The sequence below is a fragment of the Ursus americanus genome, chromosome 14, assembly GCF_024610735.1.
Source record: "Ursus americanus isolate L20-20 chromosome 14, mUrsAme1.1.p, whole genome shotgun sequence".
In the NCBI taxonomy this organism is placed as follows: Eukaryota; Metazoa; Chordata; class Mammalia; order Carnivora; family Ursidae; genus Ursus; species Ursus americanus.
In genome coordinates, this window is record NC_142140.1 from 3,215,026 (window position 1) to 3,239,892 (window position 24,867).

At 58.7% G+C, this 24,867-nt stretch overlaps 1 protein-coding gene across 10 annotated transcripts in view; it reads right to left on the minus strand.

Moving 5' to 3' along the window:
- Window positions 1-24,867, minus strand: part of IQSEC1 (IQ motif and Sec7 domain ArfGEF 1) — a 379,884-nt gene that overhangs the window by 22,763 nt on the left and 332,254 nt on the right. For 9 of the 10 annotated variants that reach the window (XM_087866742.1, XM_045812306.2, XM_045812313.2 and 6 more), the window contains 5 exons: window positions 23,181-23,475; window positions 17,403-18,652; window positions 4,714-4,875; window positions 1,974-2,096; window positions 486-652 (listed from right to left, as the gene is read on the minus strand). In XM_087866742.1, coding sequence (XP_087722868.1) covers window positions 486-652; window positions 1,974-2,096; window positions 4,714-4,875; window positions 17,403-18,652; window positions 23,181-23,475 — 1,997 coding nt within the window. The remainder of the gene's footprint in view (window positions 1-485; window positions 653-1,973; window positions 2,097-4,713; window positions 4,876-17,402; window positions 18,653-23,180; window positions 23,476-24,867) is intronic. The other variant, XM_045812308.2, reaches the window with a different exon arrangement.

Consider the following 24,867-nt stretch of genomic DNA (forward strand, 5'->3'; position numbering starts at 1 on the left):
GTCAGTTCCACGAGGAATGTCGAGCGTAGGAGAGGGGGGCACAGCAGTGATGTGGACAGGGTGTGCAGCCCCTCTGCCTGGCCCCTGCCTGCCCAGGGTACCCAGAACCTGGGCTCCAGACTGTGCTCCCTCACGTCCCCTGATCCAGCCTCCGTGGCCCGTAACCGGCCCGCCCGTGCTGGGCCAAGCTTTCTTAGCCCCCCACCCCACCCCGGCACCTCCACCTGTCAAACCCCTGTGCATCCTTCCTCCACGAGTGAGGCCCGTGGCAGCACGAGACCCAGGCTGTGCTCCCACCGTGCGTGTCGCGGACGGTCACAGCAGTCAGCACTCTTCACGGCCGTCTGTGCTGTGTCTGTGGAACCAAGGCTCACCCCGGGTCCCGGTGGCAAGGACGGGGTGCGCGGGAGCCCAGCCCCCCGGCTCTGCCCTGTCCCTGGCCGGGCACGTGCTCAGAGGCCGGCTGAGCCCCCAGGCCAGCTCACCTCGCAGGTTCTTGACGAAGTCCTCCAGCTTCATCTTCCTCTCGGGTTTGACGTTGGGGCTGTACATGTCGGTGTTGAGCAGGATGATGGCGAACGCCAGGATGAAAATGGTGTCTGGGTTCCGGAACTGCCGAACCACCCCGGGGTTGCAGATGCAGTACCGCTGGCTGGGGGCCGGGACAGGGAGCAGGGTCAGGACCTCTTTGGTAGGCAGGATGCGGGTCTGCCCCTCCCTCAGGACGGCGGCCGCTGCTCCGGCCCCGGCACTGAACGGCTGAGGCTTGTCCCTGCCCTCAGAGCCTCAGTTTGCACATCTGGTCAATGGGGGTAACACGTGCTCCTCCTTACGCTACTTACACCTCAGCCATCTGTCATCTAGCTGGTACGGCTGCTGCGGGAGAGGACTACATACCCACCCCGTCTCCCTCAGAATTGGATACAGCCCAGAAGGTGCCCAAGCTCTGGCCAGTGGGATATGAGCAGATGGGATGTGGGCATCTTTAAGGCTGTACCTTAAAGGGCCGAGTCCACTGTCTTCCCCTGCCTGGAACGGGGATGTGACAGTGGGTGTTGAACCTGCTACCTGGGACCCTGAGATGAAAGGAACCTGGCTCAGGGAGGAGGTGGGTGAGGGGGGCAGACCAGAAAAGAGGAACCATGGGGTGCCATGACTAAGGCAGGAGCCGTTGGAGCTCAGACAACATTGGCTTCAATCCTGTCTTCTCTGTTAGTGCCACCACCTCCAGAAAGCCCTCCTGGAAGGAAGTGCCTGAACAACCCCCTCCCAAGGCCCCAAAATTGTCCTCCTGTTGTGTCCTCATTTCCCACCTTGGCCCCATCACTGGTGATGAGCCCCGAGGGCTGCGTCAGTGGCTGATCCGTGTCTCCCGCACCCGGCGTGGGGATGGATGTTCCTACCCAGCCACCGTGCACACAGTCCTGGGAAGAATGACTATGGGACGGTAGCCAACCTTGACTGTGGGCTCTCTGCTGTGCCAGACACTGGGCTAAGTGTGCCCACATGTCCAAAGTGGTCTCAGGTAGGTGCTTTTGGGATCCCCACTCTACAGGCAGGGACATGAGGCACAGAGAGGTTAGGTAACCGGTGCAAAGTCACACAGTTAATAAGTGGCGGAGTGGCTGTTAGAGCCAGGCCATCTGGCTCTGCAGCTCGTGCTCTGAGTCGGTGTGTGAGATAGGACACCCTCTGTGAATGGGCAGAGAATGACAACACGCACTCGTGAATGAGTGATGCTCTCGAGGACCCGGAGAAACAGACTGTCCAAAAGTCTGGTTCTAGAGATAACCAGCACAGCCCCTGGCACACAGAAGGGGCTACTTACTGCCTCATTCCCCAGGCACGTCCAGGGCCACCTGACCCTGCTTAGGGGACAGGGCTGGAGGGGGGATTTGGGCCTTGAGCCATGGGCCTCAGCGCCGGGAACTTCCTCTTCCTGACACCCACCCATGCCCTGCCCTGACCCCAACCTGAATGCCTCGATGAGCCGCTCCACCTTCTGAGCCTCCCCTTGGACCCGGATGTGTGCCTGGAACTTCCTGAGGGCTTCATCTAATTCCATGGCGGAGAAATCCATCTCGTCCACCACGCAGCTGAAACGAGAGCCCACGGCCACATGAGGGTCTGCTGCCCGCACAGCCCCTGCCGGCCTTCCTGTCGGGGGCAGAGCATAAAGGGAGTCCGTGCCGGGCAGGCCGTGAGCTGCCCAAAGCCAGGGGAACTGGCCGCCTCTTGTCCAGAAGGGCCCTCTGCCTGGCTCCCTCCAATCACTACACACTTCGGATAAGAGCCCAAAGACCCCTGTGCTTCTGGGGGAGTCTACAGACCCCCTGTAGGAAAATGTTGGTGCCTGGATCTCTGTGGGTCATTTTCTACAGAGGGGCCAGAGCCTACGGCCGCTCCTGATAAAGGCCCTCGGGGCGGAAATGAATGGCTCTCAGCGTGCACACCACACAGGGCACAGAACAGCACGTACTGCTCGAGCCTTCTCGGGCTGTCGGCGAGGGACCCAGCAACGCATGCCCATCCTCTCCAGGAGGACGTAGAGGCCAGCCACTAACTTGTTGGGCAGTGACTGCACACTGGGCCCATCTCTCCAAGCCGAGGGCTCTGGGGGGAGGTGCCTGGGTTTTGCTGGCTGTTTTTCAAGGGGCGCCTTGGCGGCCCTGCGCTGCCCTCATCTGCCAATCCGCCAAGGGCAGCGGAGCTTGCAAAGGCGGCTGGTAACCAGGTTTTGTTTGGTTCCCCTCATCCCAGCCCTGCCCTCCGCATGCCATGCTCTGTCCTCTGATCCAGACCCCCGAACGGAGAAGGTGGGGTCCGCACCAGCGACCCACTCAGCAGGCTGTGGTGTCCAGTGTAACTATCTGTAACAAAGCCACGGCCACCCCCGGTGGTGCCGCAGAGGCCTCGGCCATGGGGGGCCTAATCCGCACTGCCAGGGCCCTCGCTCTGCTGGGTGCAATGGGCTTTGGCATAAACTGTGGCGCCCCCTATCTTCTCTGAGCGCTCAGGGCTCTGGGGTGCCACCCTTCAAGGCTGCTGCGGAGCGGGTGGGGGAGGGCAGGGACCACACAGGGTAATTTGCTGACTGGCCTCTGAGCTGGACGCCTGGTGTGGAGGGTCGGGGGTGGGGGGTGAGGATCGCTGCTTCCTGAGGCTGCTGCTATTTTCTGATGGGGGAGAACAATGCACGGATTTCCTATGGACCAGCAGCTAGCTTGGGGGTGGGGGCGAGCCTGGGGGGAGCACAGGAATGGCTGCAGGGGGTGGAGGGCTGGCCCAAGACAGTCTTAGGTCCAATTCACTAAGGACCCCATCTGCTTTCCCCTGAACTGCTTCCTGAGGCTGGTGGAAAAGGCAGAGAGGGGCACTAACCGTAGGAACAATGCAGCAGGATTTCCTGTGGAGCCGGAACAGAAACCGCAAGCGGGAGAACGCAGCCCCGGTGTGCACGCCTGGCCAAGGAAGGGCTCAGACGCCATTCTGCTGGGTGCCAGCTAGAGCTGCTGCCGAAGGCCGTGGCTCACTGTGGCCTGTGTGTCCGCGTGTGTGCTGGGGGTACGTGTGACTGAACGATACATACGTGTCATGTGAGTCTACGTGTGTGGGGGTGGGGAGCACCCAGGCTAGCCCTTCCCTGAGCCCGGGTTTCCTCACCTGCAAAAGAGGCCCGGGCACCTGCCCGCCTCCTTCCAGGGAAGTGTAGACATGGCTGGCACACAGGTGGCCAGGCTCTTCCTTATGGCAGAGCCGCCTGGCCCCAGAAGGCCGGCCACCCACCCCCTTGACGTCGTTCTTTCATCCGATGAGGCAGGGCTGGACAGGTGCAAGGCACTGCCCTTGTTACTCATGGTTTGCTCTTTATTCCGCTTTGATTTCTGCTCCCGGCCTACATCTCGGTGTGTAGCTGCCGGGTCAGAATATCCTCAACAGCGGGCCTGGGGAAGCCCCCTTGGGTCCCGAGCTACCCTATTTCGTCCTGTCCCGAAGCTTTGGCTCCTCCTCTGTGAGAGGGGCTTAGTGAGACCTAACACCCACCCCCACGTGTTTGAGGACGAGGCAGGGCCCATACACGGTAACTGGTCTATAAACCCAAGGGTCCAAGCACAGGAGGCCTTTCTACTTAGGACAGTCTCAAGAAGGAATGGAGAGATTTGGGGTACGAGCTGGACAGGGCTTCTCAAAACTGCCAAGAGTTCCCAGGGAGCTGGAAACCTGGTTTTCGGCAGAGTTCCAAGTAGCTGGGAGGGCCGTGGCTGCCAGCCATGGTTGGACTCTCACCCCCAGATCTCCCGGCCAGGAGAGGCAGGAGAGAGACGCAGGGGAGGGAGGCACTGGGGTCTCTGGGCTCCCTGTTCCCCTCTAAATCCCCCACTGAGGGTGTGTCAGGACGCTGGCAGTCAGGCTGGGGGAGTGAGCTCAGACCTCTAACCCCCCAGTGCTGCGGTGGCTTGGCCCTGCTGGAGAGGGATGGAGGGGCCAAGGGTGCGTGCAGGGGGGCCCGCAGGGCAGCGTGTGAACTGTACAGCCCGAGGGTGGAAGCATGCACGTATGCCTGGCAGGGTACGACGTGCAAAACAATGTGGGGTGTCTGTGTGTGTCTAGGAGCAAGAAAGAGCTAAGGGGAGGATTCGGTGTATGTGCCAGCGAGCAGGGTAAGCCTGACGCGCACGTCTACACCCCCACCCCCCCAGCCCCGGAACTCACTCCAGCACGTCTCGGTTGAACTGTTTCTGCCGGTTGCCCAGGAACTCGCCGATCATCTGCCTGCTGAGGCCTTTGCGCTGCAGCAGGAAGTGCGCCACCCCCACTGGCGTGTCAGGCACAAAGCCGCGTTCGATGAGGTACTGGACGCCCTTCTCAGGCTTCCTGTGCGGGGACGAGAGACAGGCTCAGCCCCGGCTGCCCCAACCCCTCCGGGCTTGCCCTCCTCCCTGGGTACTCCGGGTGCCCTGTCCTGTTCCGCTGGAGGAACTCAGAACTGCCCAGACCCTGCACCAGGCATGGCCTGGGACTGGGCCATCAGCAGCGGTGTGGCCACGGGTGCCGGAGCAGGGACCGACCCCACCGCCCTAGTATTCCGCACTGCCCCAAACGCCCCTCTGGGTGGAAGTCACTGCCCCGCGTTTCACTGCCAGGCAGACCGGAAGCCCTTGCCCTGCACATACTGGCCTGCCCTCCGCCCCCCGACGGCAAACAGTCTCTAAGGCGCACTGAGGCCTTACTCTGAGCACCACTGTCTAAGCACCCTACGCACACTAACTTTCCACACGCCTCCTGGGGGTTGGCGCTCTTGTTACCCGGGCTGTTGAGGAGCCTGACAACCGCGTGACCAGCCAGTAGCCTCAACTACCTTTGTCGTAAGGGCTTCCTGAGTTGAGAGAGTCAGGTGCCTGGAACGATGTGTGCAGTGAGCACCATGGAAGCACCTAGCCCCAATTTAGAGGAGAGGAAGTGAAGGTGCAGCACTGACCCTTCCTGGCAAAGAGCATTTCTGGGAAGGGCTGGGCTGGCCTGCAGGGCTGAGTGAGTCCACCTGCCCTGGAAGCCACGGGGCCGGCTGGCCTATGGTGGAGGGAGGCCCCCTCAAGGGTTCAGCAGGGGCCCAGGCTGGCCCTCTCCTCCCTTTGGGCCTCTGTCCTCCTGTTGGTCCATGGCATGGTACAGGCTTGGCAGACCTCACTGGGTGGTGTGAGGGGGCTGCGTGTGTGACCCTCGGAAAGCAGGTGTCCTGTGCCAACCCAAGAGCCTCAGAAGGGCCTGAGGAGCTATGGAACCCTTGTGGTATATCCAGCACCGTGCAGGGGGTGGGGGGAGCCGGGCCCTACGGCTCACGCCAGCAGGTACAGATCAGTGTTTTGCTATCCCCTAGGAGGCTGGCGGCGAGAGCGGGTATCCACCTGTCCCCATAAACATGCGGCTCCTGGCCGACAGCAGCGTCCAGCACATACTATATTTCTACCTGCAAGCAAAGCAGAGCTCCCTCTGCAAGGTGACCTTGCTATTTTTACCCCGGGATGACCACACACCCTAACATCACCTCCAGGAGTTTGGCAGGGAGTGGCCGCTGGCCAGCTGGGCCCTGGCACGGCTCCCCCACCCCTGCTACATACCCCATTCCTCCTCAGGACTCTGGGGTAGCCAACCAAGAGCTGCCCCGTCCCAGGCTTCTCCAGCCACTCGGCTCACGCTCCCTCCCTGCCCTGCTCCACGCCAGCCCCCACAGAGCCCCAACCCATGCCCACTTCCCTCTTCCTCAACTTCTAGGTCAGAGGTCACCACAGCAAGCCCACAGACGTCTTTTCTTTAGCTTGCACGACATTAGTGAAAGGAATGTTAGTGAGTTGCCAACATGTAGAAATTAGGAGAGCTCAATCCAGAATCCAGATTTCTGGCTTCTCTTGAAAAATCAGGCCATCTGGCACTCCTGGGCCTGTGCTCCTGTGTGGCCATGACTGGAGAGCTGCGCCGGGCCACCCCACTCAGGCACCGCGTCAGCCACCCAGCCTGGGCCGGCCCCAACAGAGGGCCCAGATCCAGGCCCGGGACGCTTCCCTGGGGGGCTGGCTGCCCTCCCCACTCTGCCCTCTCCTGTGTTTACACACCAGCGTCACACACATCTCGGACTTGAGGATATGGGCTCCTCCGCCTGGGAGGAAGAGAACGCAGCGGGAGAGTGGGACACACCGCACGAAGGAGTCTTACGAGGGGCCATGGGAATGCGGATTCTTCACAGATTAAGTACCCAGAGTCTACTTTTTGCTAGGTACCGCTCAGGATGACAGCAGTGAGTGGGGCTGGTCAAGAACACCCCACAATGGCAGGCTCTCATCCTTGGTCTGAAGGACAAAGGGACTGAATGATGGCTGGAGGGCAAAGGGAGGGGCACTTGCCCATGAATCAGAGGCTTTCTCTGAGCAGGTGACACTGGGCAGTGACGTAGGTGCTTAGGGAGCTTTTTGGGTGGAGGCAGAAGTGAATGCAAAGGCCCTGAGGTGACAAACGGTTTTTTGCAGGATCCAGGACCAGAAAGTTGCCCCAGGGTGGCTGAGAGCAGGGGCCCTGGGGGAGGGGAGAGAGCAGCAGGGTGGGCAGGCCGGTTCCCACAGCGCGTGCACGCCACGGGGGAATCTGGTTTTCCTCTGGGTGAGATGAGAAGCCCCAGTGTGTTATGAACCGGGCAGTGATGGGACCCGACGTCCATGGTTAAGAAGCTCCCGCTAGGGGTGCCTGGGTGGCGCAGTCGTTAAGCGTCTGCCTTCGGCTCAGGGCGTGATCCCAGCGTTCTGGGATGGAGCCCCACATCAGGCTCTTCCGCTGGGAGCCTGCTTCCTCCTCTCCCACTCCCCCTGCTTGTGTTCCCTCTCTCGCTGGCTGTCTCTGTCAAATAAATAAATAAAATCTTTTAAAAAAAGAAAAAAAAGAAGCTCCCGCTGGCTGCTCTGCGGGGAGCAAGGCTAGGTCCCAGGTGCGAGAGCTCAGCGAGGAGCCTCCCGCAGGCAGCCAGGCTACAGTGCACTGCCTGAGGGTAGAGATGACAATATTTGCGGAATATTGTCATCCAGTTTGAACCAAATGCGGCAGGGCCTGGTTCCACCTGGCGGGTTGCACAGCGACGTCACAGGAGGAAAGAATCTGAACTCATTGGGACTTGACCAGTGTGACCAGGAGCTCGCTGAGCAGCTGAGAGGAAGGATGTGGTGGCAGGAGGCACAGGTAAGGAGCTGGGGTTGGGGGGTGTGGGTGCAGGCCAGGCTGGGAGCTCCAGGGTCAGGATGAATATGGCTGTCCAAGGAAGCCTCTGGATGGCTTTATGCAGGGGAGTGGCCCGGCCTTCACCATCCTCTTCAGCCAGTGCACTGGACGTCTGATGATATGAGTTCCCTGCCTGTCGGGACCTTGCTGGCCGCGTCCACCTTGACAGGGTGCCCTTGAGGGCCCTGCCAGGCAGGGGTCCTAGATCCACGGCTCTCTCACAGAGCTCCCTGCTGACTGAAGGGGCACATGCCCTAGATCTTGCTAAGCGTCATGCCCAGTGACCTGCTCGGCGAAGGGATGCGAGGGGATGAGTCATCAGTGCTGCCACTAAGTGTGGCAGTTAGGGGACTGGGTGACACACTATGGCCAAGGCACCGTGCGAGAAGGGATGCGTGGCACTTCCTATGGGAGCCACAGGATCCTTTCTGGCACCTTCGCTTGCCGCAGGTAACCAGGGAGCCCACCTCGGGAGGACGCCCCTGCTGTCTCGTCCCGGAGAGACTTGATGAGAACAGCGCCTGGCCGGCCTGTGACGGGTGCCGACGCGACGGGGCCCACCCAGACTGGCAAAGAAGGGTGAGTCCGGCTATGAAACCGGGTCACGTGGAGTCTAGTTCCACCCCAGGGCACAGACACAGTGCTGGGGCTCTGTCTCCCTCCCCAGCTGTGGCTTTACATTCGCTTCTTTATGAGGGTGCAGTGGGACTTCTGTCCGGAACCCCAGGTCCTGAAGACTGAAGAGGACACAGACTGGGGCTCAGCCGGCTCACGAACCTTAGGTCCAGCAAGGGCCTGGCTCACCCAGAGCACACCCAACAGAGGAGGAACAAAACGTGCCCTGGAGAAGGCATGCTTTACCCGGTGTCATCAGGACCCTGTTTTAAAACCTTCCAGGGCCTCCCAACCCCTTCAGGACAAGATCCGGGCTTTCTGCCCCTGGATTCACGTCTTCATTCATTCCACAGACATCTGTTGAGCACCTGTTCTGGGCCAGGGGCTGTGCTAGCACGCCTGTGGGCCAAAGTCCCCATCCCTAGGGACGCCTGGGTGGTCCAGTCGGTTAAGCAGCTGCCTTCGGCTCAGGTCACGATCCGGGTCCTAGGATCGAGTCCCGCATCAGGCTCCTTGCTCAGCGGGGAGCCTGCTTCTCCCTCTGCCTGCCGCTCCCCCTGCTTGTGCGTGCGTTCTGACAAATAAAAAAAAATCTTTAAAAAAATTTTAAAAAATTAAAAAAACCCACAAAAAGCCAACAAAGTCCCCATCCTTGAAAAACACCCTAGCTGGAGCATGGTAAAGGAGGGAAATAAACTCCCAGGATATAGAAATACTCACAGTACAGGAGTCACAGGCATGTTTTCCGGAGCCAGAGGTCCAAGCTCACACCCAGCTCCACTTAAACAGCCTGGGGGACCTGGGCAAGTTACTTAATCTCCCCGTGCCTCAGCTTTCCTGTCCGAATAACGGGGACATCAACAGTGCACACGGCAAAGGTACTGTGAAGGTTAAATGAGTTAATGCCTCTAAGCCCTCAAAAAATAGTCTTGGTCGTATGGCTCCAAGAGGAGGGTCACCAACACGCAGAACGAAACCCAAGCAGTGCCTTGGTGACCTGGAGAAGGCGTGGACTTTGGCAGGAAGGTGGGGGGATGATCAGGAAAGGCCTTCCTGGGGAGGTGCCACTGAACTGGGAGCCAGGAAGAGGGACCCCGCTAGACAGAATGGTCAATGCAAAAGCCGTAGTTGACTCATAACGAAAAGAGGGCACAGAGAGGTCAAATAACTGGGCTCCAAGGTTGCCAGGCGACAGAAAGCGTGCCGGGAGTTTCAGCCCACTCCTCTGCTCTGAGAAGCCCCCCAAAGTCTCACTCTGCCCTCCCCACCATCACTGCTCCTGAAAAGCCAGTCTATCCAGTTGCTGAGCCCGCTAGCTTCTCTAAGGGCCCAGCGTCAACAGTGGGGGACACTTGTGCCATCCACACCTGACCTGCTTCTGCATTCTGGGCCCCACTGTCAAGGGTCCTTGAAAGGCATCAGCAGGGCAGGCTGGTGTGGGACAGTCTATAGCTGGGCCCTGCTGTCGGCCGCGAGGCGAGGCCGGCGTTCCTCCACGTCAGCTGCTGATTCAGACTTGGCGGTGACAGGCCAGCGTGTGCAGACCACACCAGTGGCGTCTCTCACGTGCATCTCCTGTCCCCGGGCTGCGAGCAGTCAGTGGGGACGCCGAGCTTGCGGGGCTCCAGGGAGGGCGGTCACAAGGCTGGGCACCACACTGACGGATCACCCACTTGCTGGAGCCCCGAGCTGAGTGCTTTGCAGGCTCTTGTCCCAGCAGGGGTCTACAGGGTCAACAATGGGCTTCTCCTGTCGTTTCTAGTTGCCCGAGTAGCTGAAGAGACGTAAAGTGGGCGGCTGTCCACACCTCCCTGCCTGGCATCGAGCTGGCTTCCGGATTTCCCACCCCACCCACTCTGTCCCACTGACTCTGCGGGCTGACCTCACTCCCCCTGGCCAGTCAGAGCCCCGGATCCTGCTGACCACCGTAAGCAGTTCGGAGCGAGCCAGCAGGGGCTGATGAGAGAGGAGAAGCTCTCTTCCTGCTGGGGTTGCTGTGAGGCTGGACCATGAGCCTGGGACGGCTGGCAGGCCTCCTGCCCTGGCGGGGCACCGGCAGGAGACGAGTCTGGGGAAAACGGCCAGGAGATGCCCAACAGCTTTTCAGGTCCAGAACCAGTAAGGCCTCTGCTTAAACCAGTCTGACTGGGTTCCTGTCACTTGCAATGGAGAAGGCCCTGATTTTAACAGAGACCCACACAGGATCTGTTTACCTACAGTGCCCGAGGACCCTCTGCGGTCAGGAAGCTGAGCCAACCCCGTGACTGGTCTCAGCTGACCACGGGAGGAGGGACTCACCAAGTTCGGTACTTGGACAATCCCTGTATGCCTGGAAGTGCCCTTCGATTGGACAATCCAGGCTCAAATGCCCCCAGTGTCCTACGAAGGAGTGGCCACCTTCCATCTGCTCACATACTTCCAGGGCCAGCAAGCTCACTACCCCTTCAGACTGTATTTCATGCAGCTCTGATTTTTACAAAGCTCTTCCTGATGCTGGGAGCCCAAGTTGAACAGGGCTTGCCCTTATTACAGAGAAAAGGTGGAGGAATTACCCTCTATCATGGCTGTCTGCTGTGCGGGGCCTGCCCTGGCACGGTTTTCTTCCCCGAGAGACTCAGCACCAGCCACCCCAGACCCAGGACATGGCTAGGGACCCCCAGGGCTGTGAGGGCAGTGAGGGGCACGGGCTGGATGGGTAGCTCATGTCCAGGGGAATGGGAACCCAGCCTCCTCCTTAGCAGCTCAAAGTGCCCTGAAGGCAGCCGATCTTTCAACTGTCAGCACTACCAGCAGCAGTGAATAGCTCTAGCTCACCGGAACCCTGGAGCCAGCATGTCTGGCTCTGTGGCCTCGAGCTAGCACCTGACCTCTCTGAGCCCTGGCTCCCTAGAGCCGAGTGTCCCAGGGTCACTGCGAGGATTCAGTGAGCTGACGCACATGAAGGGTTCTGCACAGCGCCTGGGCCCTAATGTATGTTTAGATGGGCTGCTGTTGTCATTGATATTTTCATGAAATCACAAGAAACACATCACACGTGACGAGCACGGAGTTGGGGCTAGCAGATCGGGAGCCCACCCCCAGCTCTGCTGCTTACTGAGGAGGCTGGCCCGGCTCTGCCGCCTCTGAGCCTGCTTCCCACGCAGGGAGGGAGCAGCTGACCGCCCAGGGATGCAGGAAGGGTGGAATCTCGGAGCACCCCAGACTCACACCAGGGCTCTCCGCCTCCGTCCTGCAGAAAGGAACGACAGCAGGGTGGCACCTGGCAGACCCCAGGGGCCAGGACCTAGGTGAAAGGGAGGTCTACCTCTCTGGGCCGGAAGGGACCTCGGGGGCACCCTCGAACAGCTCGCAGCCCAAGCAGGAGTCCAAGCACACCATCACACCGAGTGGCTGTTGAGGCCTTAACCCACATGCCCCTCAGACACGAGGTGATCACTCACTGATGAGGGCACCTGTTTCATCATAGGGCCGCTCTGGGGGTGAGCACCGTCTTCCGGAGGTGGGAGAGGTCTGGCCAGGTCCACCTGGACAAAACTGGCCAGGGCTATATTTCCCTGGGCTCTTGCCAGTGAGAGGGGCATAAAACAGGAGACCGACACAGTGAAGCCTGTATCCCTGAGCACGCGTGTGGAACAGAGGAACAGGGGACCCCATCAGGGCTGTGGGGGTACTGACCCGGGCTCCTGGTGCTGTGGTGGCCCAACAACCTCTGCTCCAGGGCCGTGGACCTCCTATGGGTGGTATGGCTTTGCTTCCTGAGCTCTCAGTTTACCTCTGTGGCCCAGTGAGCTGATGGGGGTGCACGGGGCTCCACGTGTCGTGGCTGTTCCCACGCTGGAGCTGGCTGCAGCGGTGTGAGTTCCAACCCACCCACCCACTGGCTGTGGGACCTCAGACAGGTGACCCTCTTGGGAACCTCAGTCTACGCATCTGCACAGTGGGGTTAGTAAGAGTCCCTACCCCAGAGAGCGGGACTTACAGCACAACGGCTTGTAGAACAGTGCCTGGCACACGCTAAGCACACGGAACTATCAGCCACTGCCACTACCTTCGACTGTTCCGTCCCCCAAACCACCTGTGGGGTCCTCCTACAGCCTGAGTTCCTGGAAGCTCCCATCCCTGTGCTCTGGACACAGCAGCCCCAGCTGCCACCCAGAAGCACCTTCTTGATGGTGGGCCCCAGGCACGGCTCTTGGTTCTACTAGCTCTAATCCTCACCACGCCCTGGGAGGCAGGAACCTTGTGCCCATTTTCCAGATGTAGTTGGCAAGGCTCCAAGAGTGCAAGGAATTGCCATGTCCCTGCAGCTGGTGTGTGGCAGGGCTGGGGCTGCCTCTAGTCCCTGGACCCCCACCCTCCCTCTGGGGCTGTGAACTCCACGAGTGGCCCAGGGCCTGTGAAGGGCAGGTGCTTGGAGGGACATCTAGATGTCGGGCAGACTGCTGCCTCCTCCAGGGGCCCCAGGAATGCCCCTCCCTGCCCGCCTGCCTCACATTCTCGCTCTCATGTTTTGTTTTCCCTCCCCACTCACAGCCTCGCTCGCCCACTTTGCGGGCGTCGTTCAGATCCTCCATGTACCCTTTTGCGGGGGAGGGGTTGCTGAAGTTCTATGTCAGGAAACTTACTACTGGAAGGGGGTGGGGACTGACAGCTATCTGGAAGGCCGGGTGGGCCCGGGAGGCAGTCGGGGGTGTGGGCCAGGGTGGGAGGCTGGGGAAGGAGGTGGCGAGGGCCGAGCCGGGAGGAAGCCTGGTGCTCTGTAACACACTCTCACAGCCCCGGAGCCTCCCTGGTGGGCAGGGGGCACGTTTCACATGGAGTCCACGGGTACCTGCCATGGGGGCCAGCCACCCCACCCTGCCCCCTACCCCGCGTGGAGCCGGACTTGCCGCTGACTGCTCCTCAGTGCCCTAGAGCAGTGCCGTCCACGAGCACGATCTGCGGCGACCGAACGGTGCGAGCCACGTGTGGCCAGTGAGCACCTGCGCTGTGGCTAGGGCGCCGGAGGCACTGGATTCGGGTCAAGTTTCAGTGAACTTTAATTTCAGTAGTGGCTGGACTGCAACGCTGTAAAAACCCAGGCTCCTCCTGCCCCCGAGTGCTTCTCTGACCTGAAGGCAATAAGGGCACAGGTTGGCTGGGGTTGCTCAAGGGCCTTAATGAGCGATTCCAAAATTCACACGGAAGAATACCCACCCAAAAGAGCCGAGACAATTTTTAAAAAGAACAAAAGAGGGGGTTTTGCTCTAATAAGAAAACACGTGAAACCCCAATCTGATGCTTGTGGAGGAATGAACGGGCCCCGTAACCGTGAACGGGGAGCTGCGCAAGCATCTTTGTTCTATTCCCTGATCTGTCCCAGGCCCTAAAACACTGCCTGGTGTGTGGCAGGCGCTCAGTAAATAGCTGCTGAATGAATGAAAAGGCCCCATTCATGGGGGAATTAGATGGGGCTTCAAGTCCACGAAGAAAGGACAGACTGTTGAATAAACTGTTTGGAAACAACTGGCTAATCTCTACAGAATAATAAAAGTTGGGGGTGCTGGGGTGGCTCAGACGGTGGGGCGTCTGCCTTCGGCTCAGGTCATGATCCCAGGATCCTGGGATCAAGTCCTGCATTAGGCTCCCTGCTCAGTGGGGAGTCTGCTTCTCCCTCTGCTGCTCCCCCTGCTTATGCTCTTGTGCTCTCTCTGACAAATTAATAAATGAAATCTTTAAAAAAGTTGGAATCCCTCACCTTGTGTGGTTCTCCAAAACAAATATCAACTTAAAGTCCTGAAGGGCATGCAAATATATTGAAGAAAATATTTTAAAACTATATTTATGATTTGGGGCAGGGCCCCCTTTAATAATAATAATAATAATAATAATAATAATTATAATTATAATTATTATTATTATTAAGTAGGCTCCATGCCCAGTGTGGAGCCCAGTGCAGGGCTTGAACTCAAGACCCTGTGAGATCGTGACCTGAATTGAGATGAAGTGTTGGACGCTTAACCGACTGAGCCACCCAGGCACCCCCACGGGCAGAGTCCCTTTTAAAATAAACCATGAAACCCAACAAAATAAAACAAGAAAATGCGAATTTAGCTAATTAAAATTAAAACCTTCCTGTACAGCAGGGTGACTGTGCTTAATAACAGCGGATTGTACACTTGAAGTTGCCGAGACAGTAGATCTTAAAAGTTCTCCTCTCAAGAAAAAAACAATTCGTAACTATGTGTGGTGAGGGATGGTAACAGCTTCTTGTGATCATTTTGCAATATACATAAAAATTGAATCATTTACCTCGTACATCCGAAACTGACGTTGGATGGCAATTATCTCAATTTTAAAAACACAAAAAATTTTAAAAAACTTTTGTTAGATGAAAGAGCACAAAGTTAAAGACGTATATCTGAGAACCACTGAACTGTACGCTTTTAAGGGTGAATTTTACCATATGCGATTATAACTGAAAAGAAAAAGATTTCAAAGACAAGTGATAGATAGGAAAATAAGAGAAAAATGAGCAGAGAACATGAACTGGGGATGCCTGGCTGGCTCAGTTGGAGGAGCATGCGAACTCGATTTCAAGGTTGCGAGTTCAAACCCTGCGCTGGGCGTAGCGATTACTGAAAAAAAAAAAAAAAAGACATGACACATATAGATGCTCCATCGCTCCATCTTAGAAGCTGGGAAATGCAAACTGAAATGATCAAGAGACAACAATCTCTACCCTTTGACTGAGGGGGGATAACACTGAGTGTCGCCAAGCATGTGGGAGAAAGAGGACCTCTGAGATCCAACTGCGGAGAGCGGAAGTGGGTAGAGCCCCCTCTAAAGAGTAAGTTTTCAGTGAAAACCGTGCCTACCTAAGCCTCCATAATCCTTTCAGCTGGCTTCCCTACAGACTCCCTTGGGAGTGTATGTAAAGCATAGATCCACACTCGTTGTCATCTATGGTTGGTAATTACGAAGAAGTGGAAGCAAGTGGCCAGGTCAATAATATGGAGAGCCACACCAGGGACCACTACACAGCAGTAGGCAGGCGGGAGGTGGCCCATGCACACTGACGGTGGCGGGGCGGGGGGGATCTCCAACAGCAAGCCATGCGGTGATATCCCAGTAAGATGACGCCCACAACCCCAGGCCCCAGATAATGTCAGCAAGGCCGCAGCAACAGCAGCTAACACTTGGGAGAGGACTTACTTGGTGCCAGGCTGCTCCAAGCACTTCACATACCTGCTTCCTTACAACTCACACCCTGCGAGGTGGACACTATTGGGCCCAGCCCCACTGTACAGACAAAAGGCCAGGGTGTGAGCCCGGGTGTGAGCCACGGCTGTCTGCAGTTCCTAAGAGCCCACACATGCATGGAATAGAGATCTGGGAGGAGAGACTCCAAAATGACAAGAGCCAAAGGGAATGTTTATCCTAACTGGAAGGCTTTCATTTTCCACGGGGAATGTGTTCCTGGGCCGCGCACATAACTAAAAACAGAGCTAGAGCGAATCTACACAGACCAACGCTGGTTGGTGGAGGGACTGTTTTTTCTGGCCTCTACCTGTCGACACAGCTGGGACCCCCTACATTGGGACATCCCTGGAAGCTGACAGGGACACGGTGGGCTTGGGCACTAAGGGAGCCCCCGAGTCAGTTCAGCTCCCCCAAAAAGAGGGCCCTGGCATGGGTCTAAGACGACCTGGGAGCTGGCGATGCCCAGAAGCAGGTGGAAGCAGACTTCTGGGACAGAGCTCAGGATGGGCTCAGCAGGTCAGGGCCCTTCCTGCTGATGTGCTGCTCCGGCCACAGCTCGTGCAGCGGTGAGGCTGTCCCTACGGGCCGTGAACCATGGGCTGATGGGAGTCTCGGGAGAGAGCACCCGTGCAGATGCAAGGGGCTCGAGACTCGTAGCTCTCAGCTGAGTGAGGACCAGTGACCCAGAGCCCCTTGGCTGCTCGCATGGATGTGTGCTGTTCCCCACCCACCCTCTGGGACAGGCCTCTCTGGGTCCCTGAGATAGTGCAGCACCTGCATTTGTAGCAGGGGTGGCTCAACAGTGCCCCCAAGTCTCCCTCCATCTCGAAGAGGAAGCAGAGAGCAGGGAAGTGCAGCGGGTGTGTGTCCGTCACCACCAGGCAGTCTGGCCGTGTCCCCAGCCTTGGAGGAGTCAGCGCCAGGCTGACGTCTCATGACCCCCAATCCCAGAGGCCCCATGGATGGAAATGATGTGAAATATGAGGTTTAATAACCAGAGTCCGCCAGCGTCCCTTCCAAGGGAGTGTGCGGCCCTCCTCTCCTTCCGCTAGCTATTTTCGGCTGTGCTAAGAATAGCATGCTTTAAATACCCGTCTCCCTCCTTAAATCTGCTCTCAGGACTGCCCCCACAGCACCTTTCTAGAACTCCCGGTGGGGAGCGGCCACTCAGTAGACCCAATTCACACATCTCCCAAAGGACCTTGCTGAGACTTCTGTCAGCACCAGGTTACCTGTGTCCTGCGTCCCCCGACGTGTGCCGCCGAACCGAGCCCGTACCTGCCCTGGGAGACCTTGCTCAGACTCAGACCCCATCATGCGCTTGCCCAAAGACCTTCATGCCCCTCACCACCCAGCGAATCCAGTCCAAACCCCCGAGCGAGCCTGGTGTTCACGGCTGGGCACGTTACACAGCGCCGTCAGCCTTGACATTCACATTTCCTGAGACGCTACTGTGTGCTGGGTGCTGCTCTAGGGGCTGACAGGGCCCTGACCCCTGTCCCCATGTTGCTTGGTCACAGAGAAACCCCTCATTTGGTTGCTGCTCAGCCTGGGAGACTCTGTTCTCCCCACAACAGGGCCCTTGGGAGGGGGCCGGGCCCCCCACTCACCAGGCTCCAGTCCCCTCTATGACAGCATCGCTGTGCCAGGTGCTGCTAGAGGCCCCCCTAGCCCCATGTCGCGCCCTCACACATGCTCTTTTAAACCCTGGGTGCACGCAAAGGCCCTGGGGCGTGAGAGGAAGGCCCGCCCCGCTCCCTCCCGCGGGGCTGGCAGGCACTCACTTGTTGAAGAGATTGAGGCCGATGCGATAGTGCCTCTTGCGGATGACGTCGTTGCTGAAGGCGGGTGAGTCCCAGCTGTTGCGGGTCTCCTTGTGGTAGGTCTGCTTGCTGAGCGTCTGCTCCCGCAGGCTGTCACGGGACGATGACTCGGAGCTGCAGTTGATGGTGTCGTTGGAATTGGATGTGCTATTGATGCTGTCGTTGTCGCCATCCGAGTAGTCGGACTCCGACTTGCTCTGCCTGTTGGCCGAGCCGTTGATGGCCAGGTGGCTGTCCAGGGGCCGGGGGGGCCGGGGCCGCAACTCTGGCTCCTCCCGGGGTAGGCCCTTGGGGGGACCGCCCAGGGGGCCGTGCTTGGGGCTGCCCTGCGGCCCGCCCAGGCTGCGTTCGTAGGCGCTCTGCCTCTTGAGCGAGCTGCGGTCTGAGCGGTCGCTGAGCTCCACGGAGCTGTCGCTGGGCGGCTCGATAGTGAGCAGCGGGAGGTGCTCCACCCGCAGCCGCTGCTCCTGCCGCTCGAGCGACGGTGTGCTCCGGCAGCTTGTGTCCGTGTCCCCCTTGTCGTCCTTGTGAGCCAGCGCCCAGTAGTCCTGCGCGGCACCCCCGGCCCGCAGCCGCAGGTCCGACTCCGTGCTGGGCGGCCGGTGCCCCGCCTGCGAGAGGGGCAGGGGCGGTGACAGCTCCTCCTCGTCGATGTACAGGGTGACGTCGCTGTACGAGGCCGTCATCTCGTCCAGTTTGTGGTGGTCCACGCCGTGCAGGGCCGGCTTGGGCTCGGCGTCCCGGGCCCGCCCGGCGTCGGGGGCCGGCGCCTCCTCGGCGTGCAGGCTGCGGCAGTTGAGGGCGTCGTCGATGGACTCGGCCAGTGACTTCACCTGCCGCGAGAAGGCGTCCTCCAGCTCCGTGATGGCGTCCGTGAAGTCGCTGGACGGGGCGGGAGACTTGAGGGTGGGTGGCTCGCCAAGGTCGCTGCACTCGGAAGGCACGAGGGCCCCCAGCTGAGAGCCATCATCAGTCACCGAGACCTGCTTCCCCTCGAAGTAGGAGCTGTGCACCTTCTCCGGGCCCTCGAAGGAGAACTGCATCCTCATGTTGGACAGCACGATGCGGCGCGACATGCGGTTCTCTGACATGGAGCTGCGCAGGCGCTCGAAGTTCTTGTTCATCTGGTACTGGCGGAAGGCCGTCTGGATGGTGCGGGCCGCATGGCGGGTCACGAGGCGGCCCCCATACTTGCGTTCTAGCATCTCCACCTGGTCGGGGGGTGCGGAAGGACAGGACATCAGTGAGCACAAGCCCGTGTGCTGGCACGGCTCCATGCCCACCCACGGTTGTGCCCGCTGCCCGGCTCCGCAGCAGCACCATCCGGAACGGCCTCGGCACATCCCAAAGTGGGTTATGGCAACTGCGGAGGCATGCTTGTGACGTTGTGCAAAACAGGGGTTCCCTGGGTCCAATAAGATCTCGGAGAAGCCCCACATTGAAGTGAAACCAAGGATGCTCCCCGCAGGACTTCCCAGAACCTTTAAAAGGTGGCACGCTCCCAAATTTCTTTGGCCACAGAAGCCTTTGGCACCAGTGCATCTTGTGGCCTGTGGTTTAACAAAACTGGGGAGATGCTGGAAGAGGTGCAGGCAGCCCCTCCAGAGAGGAGGAACCCGAGGCACGAGCAGGTTAAGAGACCTGCCAAAGATTTCAGTGAGATCCTGGACGCTGAGCATTGGCTGCAGGCTTCTGGACTCCGTTCCTCTTTACAACAGCAACCATGTGCTCTTACCAGCTGGGGGGCGTGGTGTCACTGAGTTTCAGGCAGGCCTGAGAGAATCACCGTAGCGGGGAGCAGGCTTCCAGGCCACATGCCTGGGCTCTAATCCTGGCCCTGCCCCTCGTTAGCTGTGCTACTCCGAGCAAGCCTTGGGGCCGTGCACTTCCTGCTTCCTCATCTGTAAAGTGGGGACGGTACTCAGCCCTACCTTGTAGGCCTGCTGAGCACCTGACGAGACAGACACAAGTGCCCAGCACATGCCAAGCTCAGCACAGCCCCAAGCTGGGGCTGGAAGACCTTCAGCTGCATTCCTGGACCGTGTTTACAGTTTATGGGGTCCCCAACTCCCCTCACTGGACAGATGGGGAAACTGAGGCCCAAAGGAGAGACCCGGCTCACAGCCAGAGGCCTCCAGACTCCAGAGCGAGCACTCATTCTGGCACCCCAGGCCCCGATGGTCCCTCTCCATGATGAGGTACAGGGATGGGGCAGGGCTGCAGGCAGGTGGCACTGCCTGGGTCTCCCCTGTGTGACACACCAGCCTCCTGAAGCCATGAGGCTCATGCCTTGGTGATCAAGGACAACCCCACGGGCTGCTCCCCGTGCCTCGCTCCTGAGTGAAAACATGCCCATAAAGTAGGAGCCTGCCTTGTAGGAATCAAAGAAAATTCAAGATAAGGAACTGGCTTCTCTGCCGAGCCAGGGCTCTGGGGGTGCTGGGCAGAGGGGGCACCTGGTGTGGGGCCAGGAGAGGCCTAAGGCCCTCAGGAGGAAGGCACACTTGTGCCAGGGAGGCAAAGCACCACACCCTGCTTGTCTAGATCCCACCTGCCTATGCCATGCCGGGCATCACACCAAAGCAGGTGGCACAGAGAGATAAGGTCCCATACCTAACTGAAACAAAGCCAAACAGATGCTGAGCAAATCCACGCTATGGCCCGAGTCGGGGGAGAAGGTCGCTCAGAGCCGCTGTGGGGTGGGCCAGGAACAGAGGGCTGAGAGCCTCCCACACCCCAGTGCAGGTCCTGGTCCCCTTGCTTCCCAGCTCTGGGAGGCCACCCACGTCAGGGATGCCAGCTCCCCCTGGACACTGAACGCGCCAGCTCTCTGGGCCCTACAGGAGAGGGAACAGCAGGCCGGGCAGAGTGGCTCCCTTCATAGGAGGAGCGGGTAATGTGTGTGTGTGTGGGGGGGGTGGATCAAAACGACTTTTCTGGGCCCAGAGTCAGCCAGGGTGGGTCTGTTTTTTCTCTTGCCCTGAAGTTACTGAACACCATCCAAAGAGATGACCTCACTTCCACATCTGTAAGCAGACTTTGTTTTTTGGGGGTTTTGAGTGGAGCTCTGAAAGCCGACGGGGCCGATAAAGGGCCCAAGGCTGAGCTCTGGGAAGCCTTCTCTTCTCTGCCCTTCAAGGCTGGTAGCCTGGCCCCCCTCATGTCACCTTTGGGAGCGGAGTCATGACACCAGGGCCACCAGCTTAAGCCCAGGGCTCACTCAGGGCTCTTTCTCTCCTGCTGACTTTGGACCTAGAAAACTAAGCAGCGACCCTGTTTGTCTGAGACTGGCTCCCCAGATCTGGGGGAAGGGTGATGGGGGGAGAAGGGGGACTTTGGAAAGGCAGAAATTGGCTCTGTGTTGTCATCAAAGCCCCTCTCAGTCCCTCCTTCCTGGTCTTCCCTGGAGGACACACTGACCCAGGCCTGCTCTTCTGCATCCCCCAGACTCACGATGGTTGTTCTTTGTTCTAGGCCACAACGGACCCGAGGCCCAGTCAGAAAGTTTATCGGGGTGCAGGGGAGGGAATCCAATCTGTATGTGCTCACCTGCTGTACATCGCCCTCACCCGATACTCACGTGACATCCAGTCTGCAGAGGGGCTCTGGGATCCCCCTTCTCGGAGGACAGAGGCTCTGGGAAGTGACGTGATGCGGAGTGACCCCTAGCCCTCACTCTCCCTCTAAGAGGACCCTTCTCAACAGCAGGGGAGGGATAGGGAACAGAGAGGAACGCCCTTCCACAAAGCAGAACTACCACCTCTTGATGACTCAGGACTCCTGCTCTCATTGATAGGAAACCACCAGAAGGTGAGGAGGCCCTGAAGCCAGAGGGCTCCCTTCACTAAACGGGACTTTGCGTGACCCGACTTTAACTCCTTGTGGGATTGTGCAGCCTATCTTTACCTGGCAGTTCCCACGTAATCTGTCCTACTCCCACTCTTGTTTGATTGCCAGGAAGCTCAACAGCTCCGTGGCCCTCTTACCTTTTCACCACCTCTTCCCTGCTGCCCTTGTTCTGCCTCAGGGCCTTTGCACCCGGGGTTACTGCTTCCTCAAACACTCAGTTCAGATGCCACCTTGAGGAGGCCTTCCCCACCGCCCTTATCCGATGCTGTCACCTCCCACAGTCACTCCACTTCTTCCCCCTCTTTCATAATCTCTGGAGTTTGTATCACACTCTGGAATTTATTGCTAACTTGCCTGTGGGTCCATCTTCTGGACCAAAGTGTCGGCTCAAGAGCTAGGGCCTCGCCTTGTCCACTGTTGACTCCCCGGCACCCAGCACAATGTCTGGCACACGGGGGGCATTTGCTTCATGTGGGTGGGATCAAAAGGAACAGGTGCAGCCACAGTAAGGCCGTATGAAGCAGGTGATTATCTCCATAGGCCTCTGTGAGGTCTTCACCTTCCTCACGTCTTTTTCAACAGTTCTGCTGGAGGTCTTTTACTATCGACTGCTTCTGATCCACTTTGGATCTGGGTGTAAGTGATAAATGGAACAGAGGTGGTCTTCCCCTGCTGTGGGCCTGGCCACAGAGCCAAGTGCCACGGGGGTTGGGGGGGGCGGTATCTGCTCCCACAGCCCGACAAGGGGCCATCTGCAGAAGGATGAGAAGAATCAGGGCTGAGGCAGGTAGCACTGAGAACAGGGAAGGGAGGGGGCTGGCAGGGGACTCTGTCGGGGTTTGGGGGAAAGGAAGACCCACCCTCCAGGGCAGTACCCGCACCGCTCCTGGAAGTCAGGTGCCACACCAGGCCCAGACCTCTGCTCTGTAAAAGACCAGTAGGAAGACCGGGGAGTGGAGGGTGGCAAGGCGAGGGGTTGATGCGACCAGCTAGGACTTACGAGGAGCCGGCCCAGGAGCTGACGGAAGCTGGACAGAGAAGCCTCGCCCTGCATATTTGCACGGCTGCTTGCCACAGCCTGAGGTTCTCTTAAAGCCTGAAACTTGCCTTCGGTTTCACCCAAGAATTCTTATTCAAGGAGCTCCTAGGTGCCTACACTCCTGAGGTCCTGGAAATGGGAGCTCTCTGCCCCCCGCCCAGTGATGGCTCATTCCTTCTGCCCCCCCCCCCCCCCGGACAGGCCTCTCCCTCAACCCCGAGAGGCTATTTTAGTCCTTCCCGGAGCCCAGCCAAGCGGGCAGGCCATGCGCCCTCCTTGCCCTGCACACAGGTGCCAACCCCACGGTGGGTCTGGGCCAAGGCCCCTGCGGGAGGAAGCGAGCCTTCAGTGAGGCCGTTTCCCATGAGAACACAGAATTGTAAACCAAAGGGATATAATAAGCAACCTCGCCCACTGGCTGTGGATGGGCTTGGTGTTCTTTTCGGAGCATGTGCTATTTATGTTGTAAGCTGACCTCCTGCCCTTCTCCTCGGGGACTCCTCCTGAGGACTACCTAAGGTTCAGGCCTCTCCTGGGACCTCAGATGCTCAGCGTCTGGCCACCTAACCTGCGTGCACAGCCATGAGGATGAAGAGTGGGGTGGAGGCCAAGTCCTGACACTCCAATCCCTTCACTACGAGAGCCTCCGCAGGTCAGGCGGGGCAAGACGGGGGGCCTGGGCCGAGGTGAAGGCCATGTTCACAGCACAGGGGCACCTAACCAGACTTCAGTCTGCGGGAGAGCGTGGGACTCCAGCCTTCGAGAGCTGAGCCTCCTGCTGCCTCAGGCCGCCCCAGCAAGGGCCGGGCATCTGCCCGGCTGCCTGTCCCCGTGCGGTGGGCCCCGCCTACCTGCTTGTCCTGCAGGTCGGAGGAGAGCTCATAGCTCTCAGAGAGAGACCGCGAGCGCTTGATGGCCTCCTCCTCGGCCTGCTTGCGAAGGATGGAGGTAGAGTGCTGCAATTTGGGCCTCCGTGTGCGCTGCTGCTGTCCCGGCGGCCCCGAGTACAGCCCATAGGCTCCCACCGATGTGTGCTCGTAGCGGTCGGGGCTCAGGCTGGAAGCGGGCGCTAGGGGGCCCTGGTGGTAGGCCGACGGGCTGTCCAGCGACGTGCCAGTCTCGCTGCTGGGGGCCTCGCCCTCCACGCTGCAGGGGACAGAGAGACGAGAGAGGCCTGCTGTGAGTAGGAGACCAGACCCCAGGGCCCAACAGGGAGCCAGGAGGCCGGAGGGGGCCACGGGCAAGAGGCAGCCCCACAGTGTCTCCCGTGCTGCCAGCTGGCATCTGACACACTTTACTGATTGATTTTGCTTACTGTCCATCTGCTACATGAGAACGTCAGCTTTGCGAGGACGGAGGTTTGACCCACGATGCACACTGATGAGCCCCAGTGCCTACATCAGGGCCTGGCCCATAGGAGTACGTGGCCAGTGAAAATCTGCTAACCAACGAAATGGATGTGGTCACCTTCTCTCCCTCACTCCCACCACCTGCGTTTAAGTAAACCACCAATTTTTGTACTTTTCGTTCTTATTTTAGAAAGACATTCACTAAAGTAACTCTTTCATATATACCTACTTAGGGGTCAGGCACTGGCGGTTTGTTATGGGCTGAACCGTGTGCCCCCAGAATTTATATCTTGAAGTCTTAACCCCCAGTACTTCAGAATGTGTCAGAGATAGGGTCTTCAAAGAGTTAGGTTAATGAGGTCCGTCAGGGTCCTAATCCAACGTGATTGGTGTCCTTCTAAGAAGAGGAAGGTGATAAGGACCCAGACACGCACAGAGGGACAACAACATGAGGACTCAGTGAGAAGGCGGCCATCTGGGGCGCCTGGGTGGCACAGCGGTTAAGCGTCTGCCTTCGGCTCAGGGCGTGATCCCGGCGTTATGGGATCGAGCCCCACATCAGGCTCCTCTGCTATGAGCCTGCTTCTTCCTCTCCCACTCCCCCTGCTTGTATGCCCTCTCTCGCTGGCCGTCTCTATCTCTGTCAAATAAATAAATAAAATCTTTAAAAAAAAAAAAAAAAAAAGAAGGCATCCACCTGCAGGCCAAGGAGAGAGGTCTCAATGACACCAGCCCTGCTGACCCCTTGATACTGGACTTCGAGCCTCCAGAACAGGGAGAAAATAAATGTCTGTTGTTTAAGCTGCCCGGTCTGTGGTCCTTGTTACGGCAGGCTTGGGAATGAATACAGTGTTGTACATACATTTTTTTCTAAATCTCAAAACCAGTCTGCAAAGAATCACTAACTTCCCTTTTCCAGGTGGGGAAACCGAGGCCCACGGAAGTACAGGAACCTGCCTGTGGTCGCACAGGTAGTGAGTGGGTCAGTTGAGATCAAAGCCCAAGTTGGTGGGACTCCAAGACCTGGGGGGGGGGCGGTGTGCACCCCTCCACCTCACTGAACCTCATCCCCAGGACGCAGACACATCCCTCTCAACATTCCAGGTGCCAGACTGGGGGGACTGAGAGGGACTGGCTGGCTTATGCATCCCAAACTCAGGAACTCAGAAAACGGACATTGGTTCCTGCT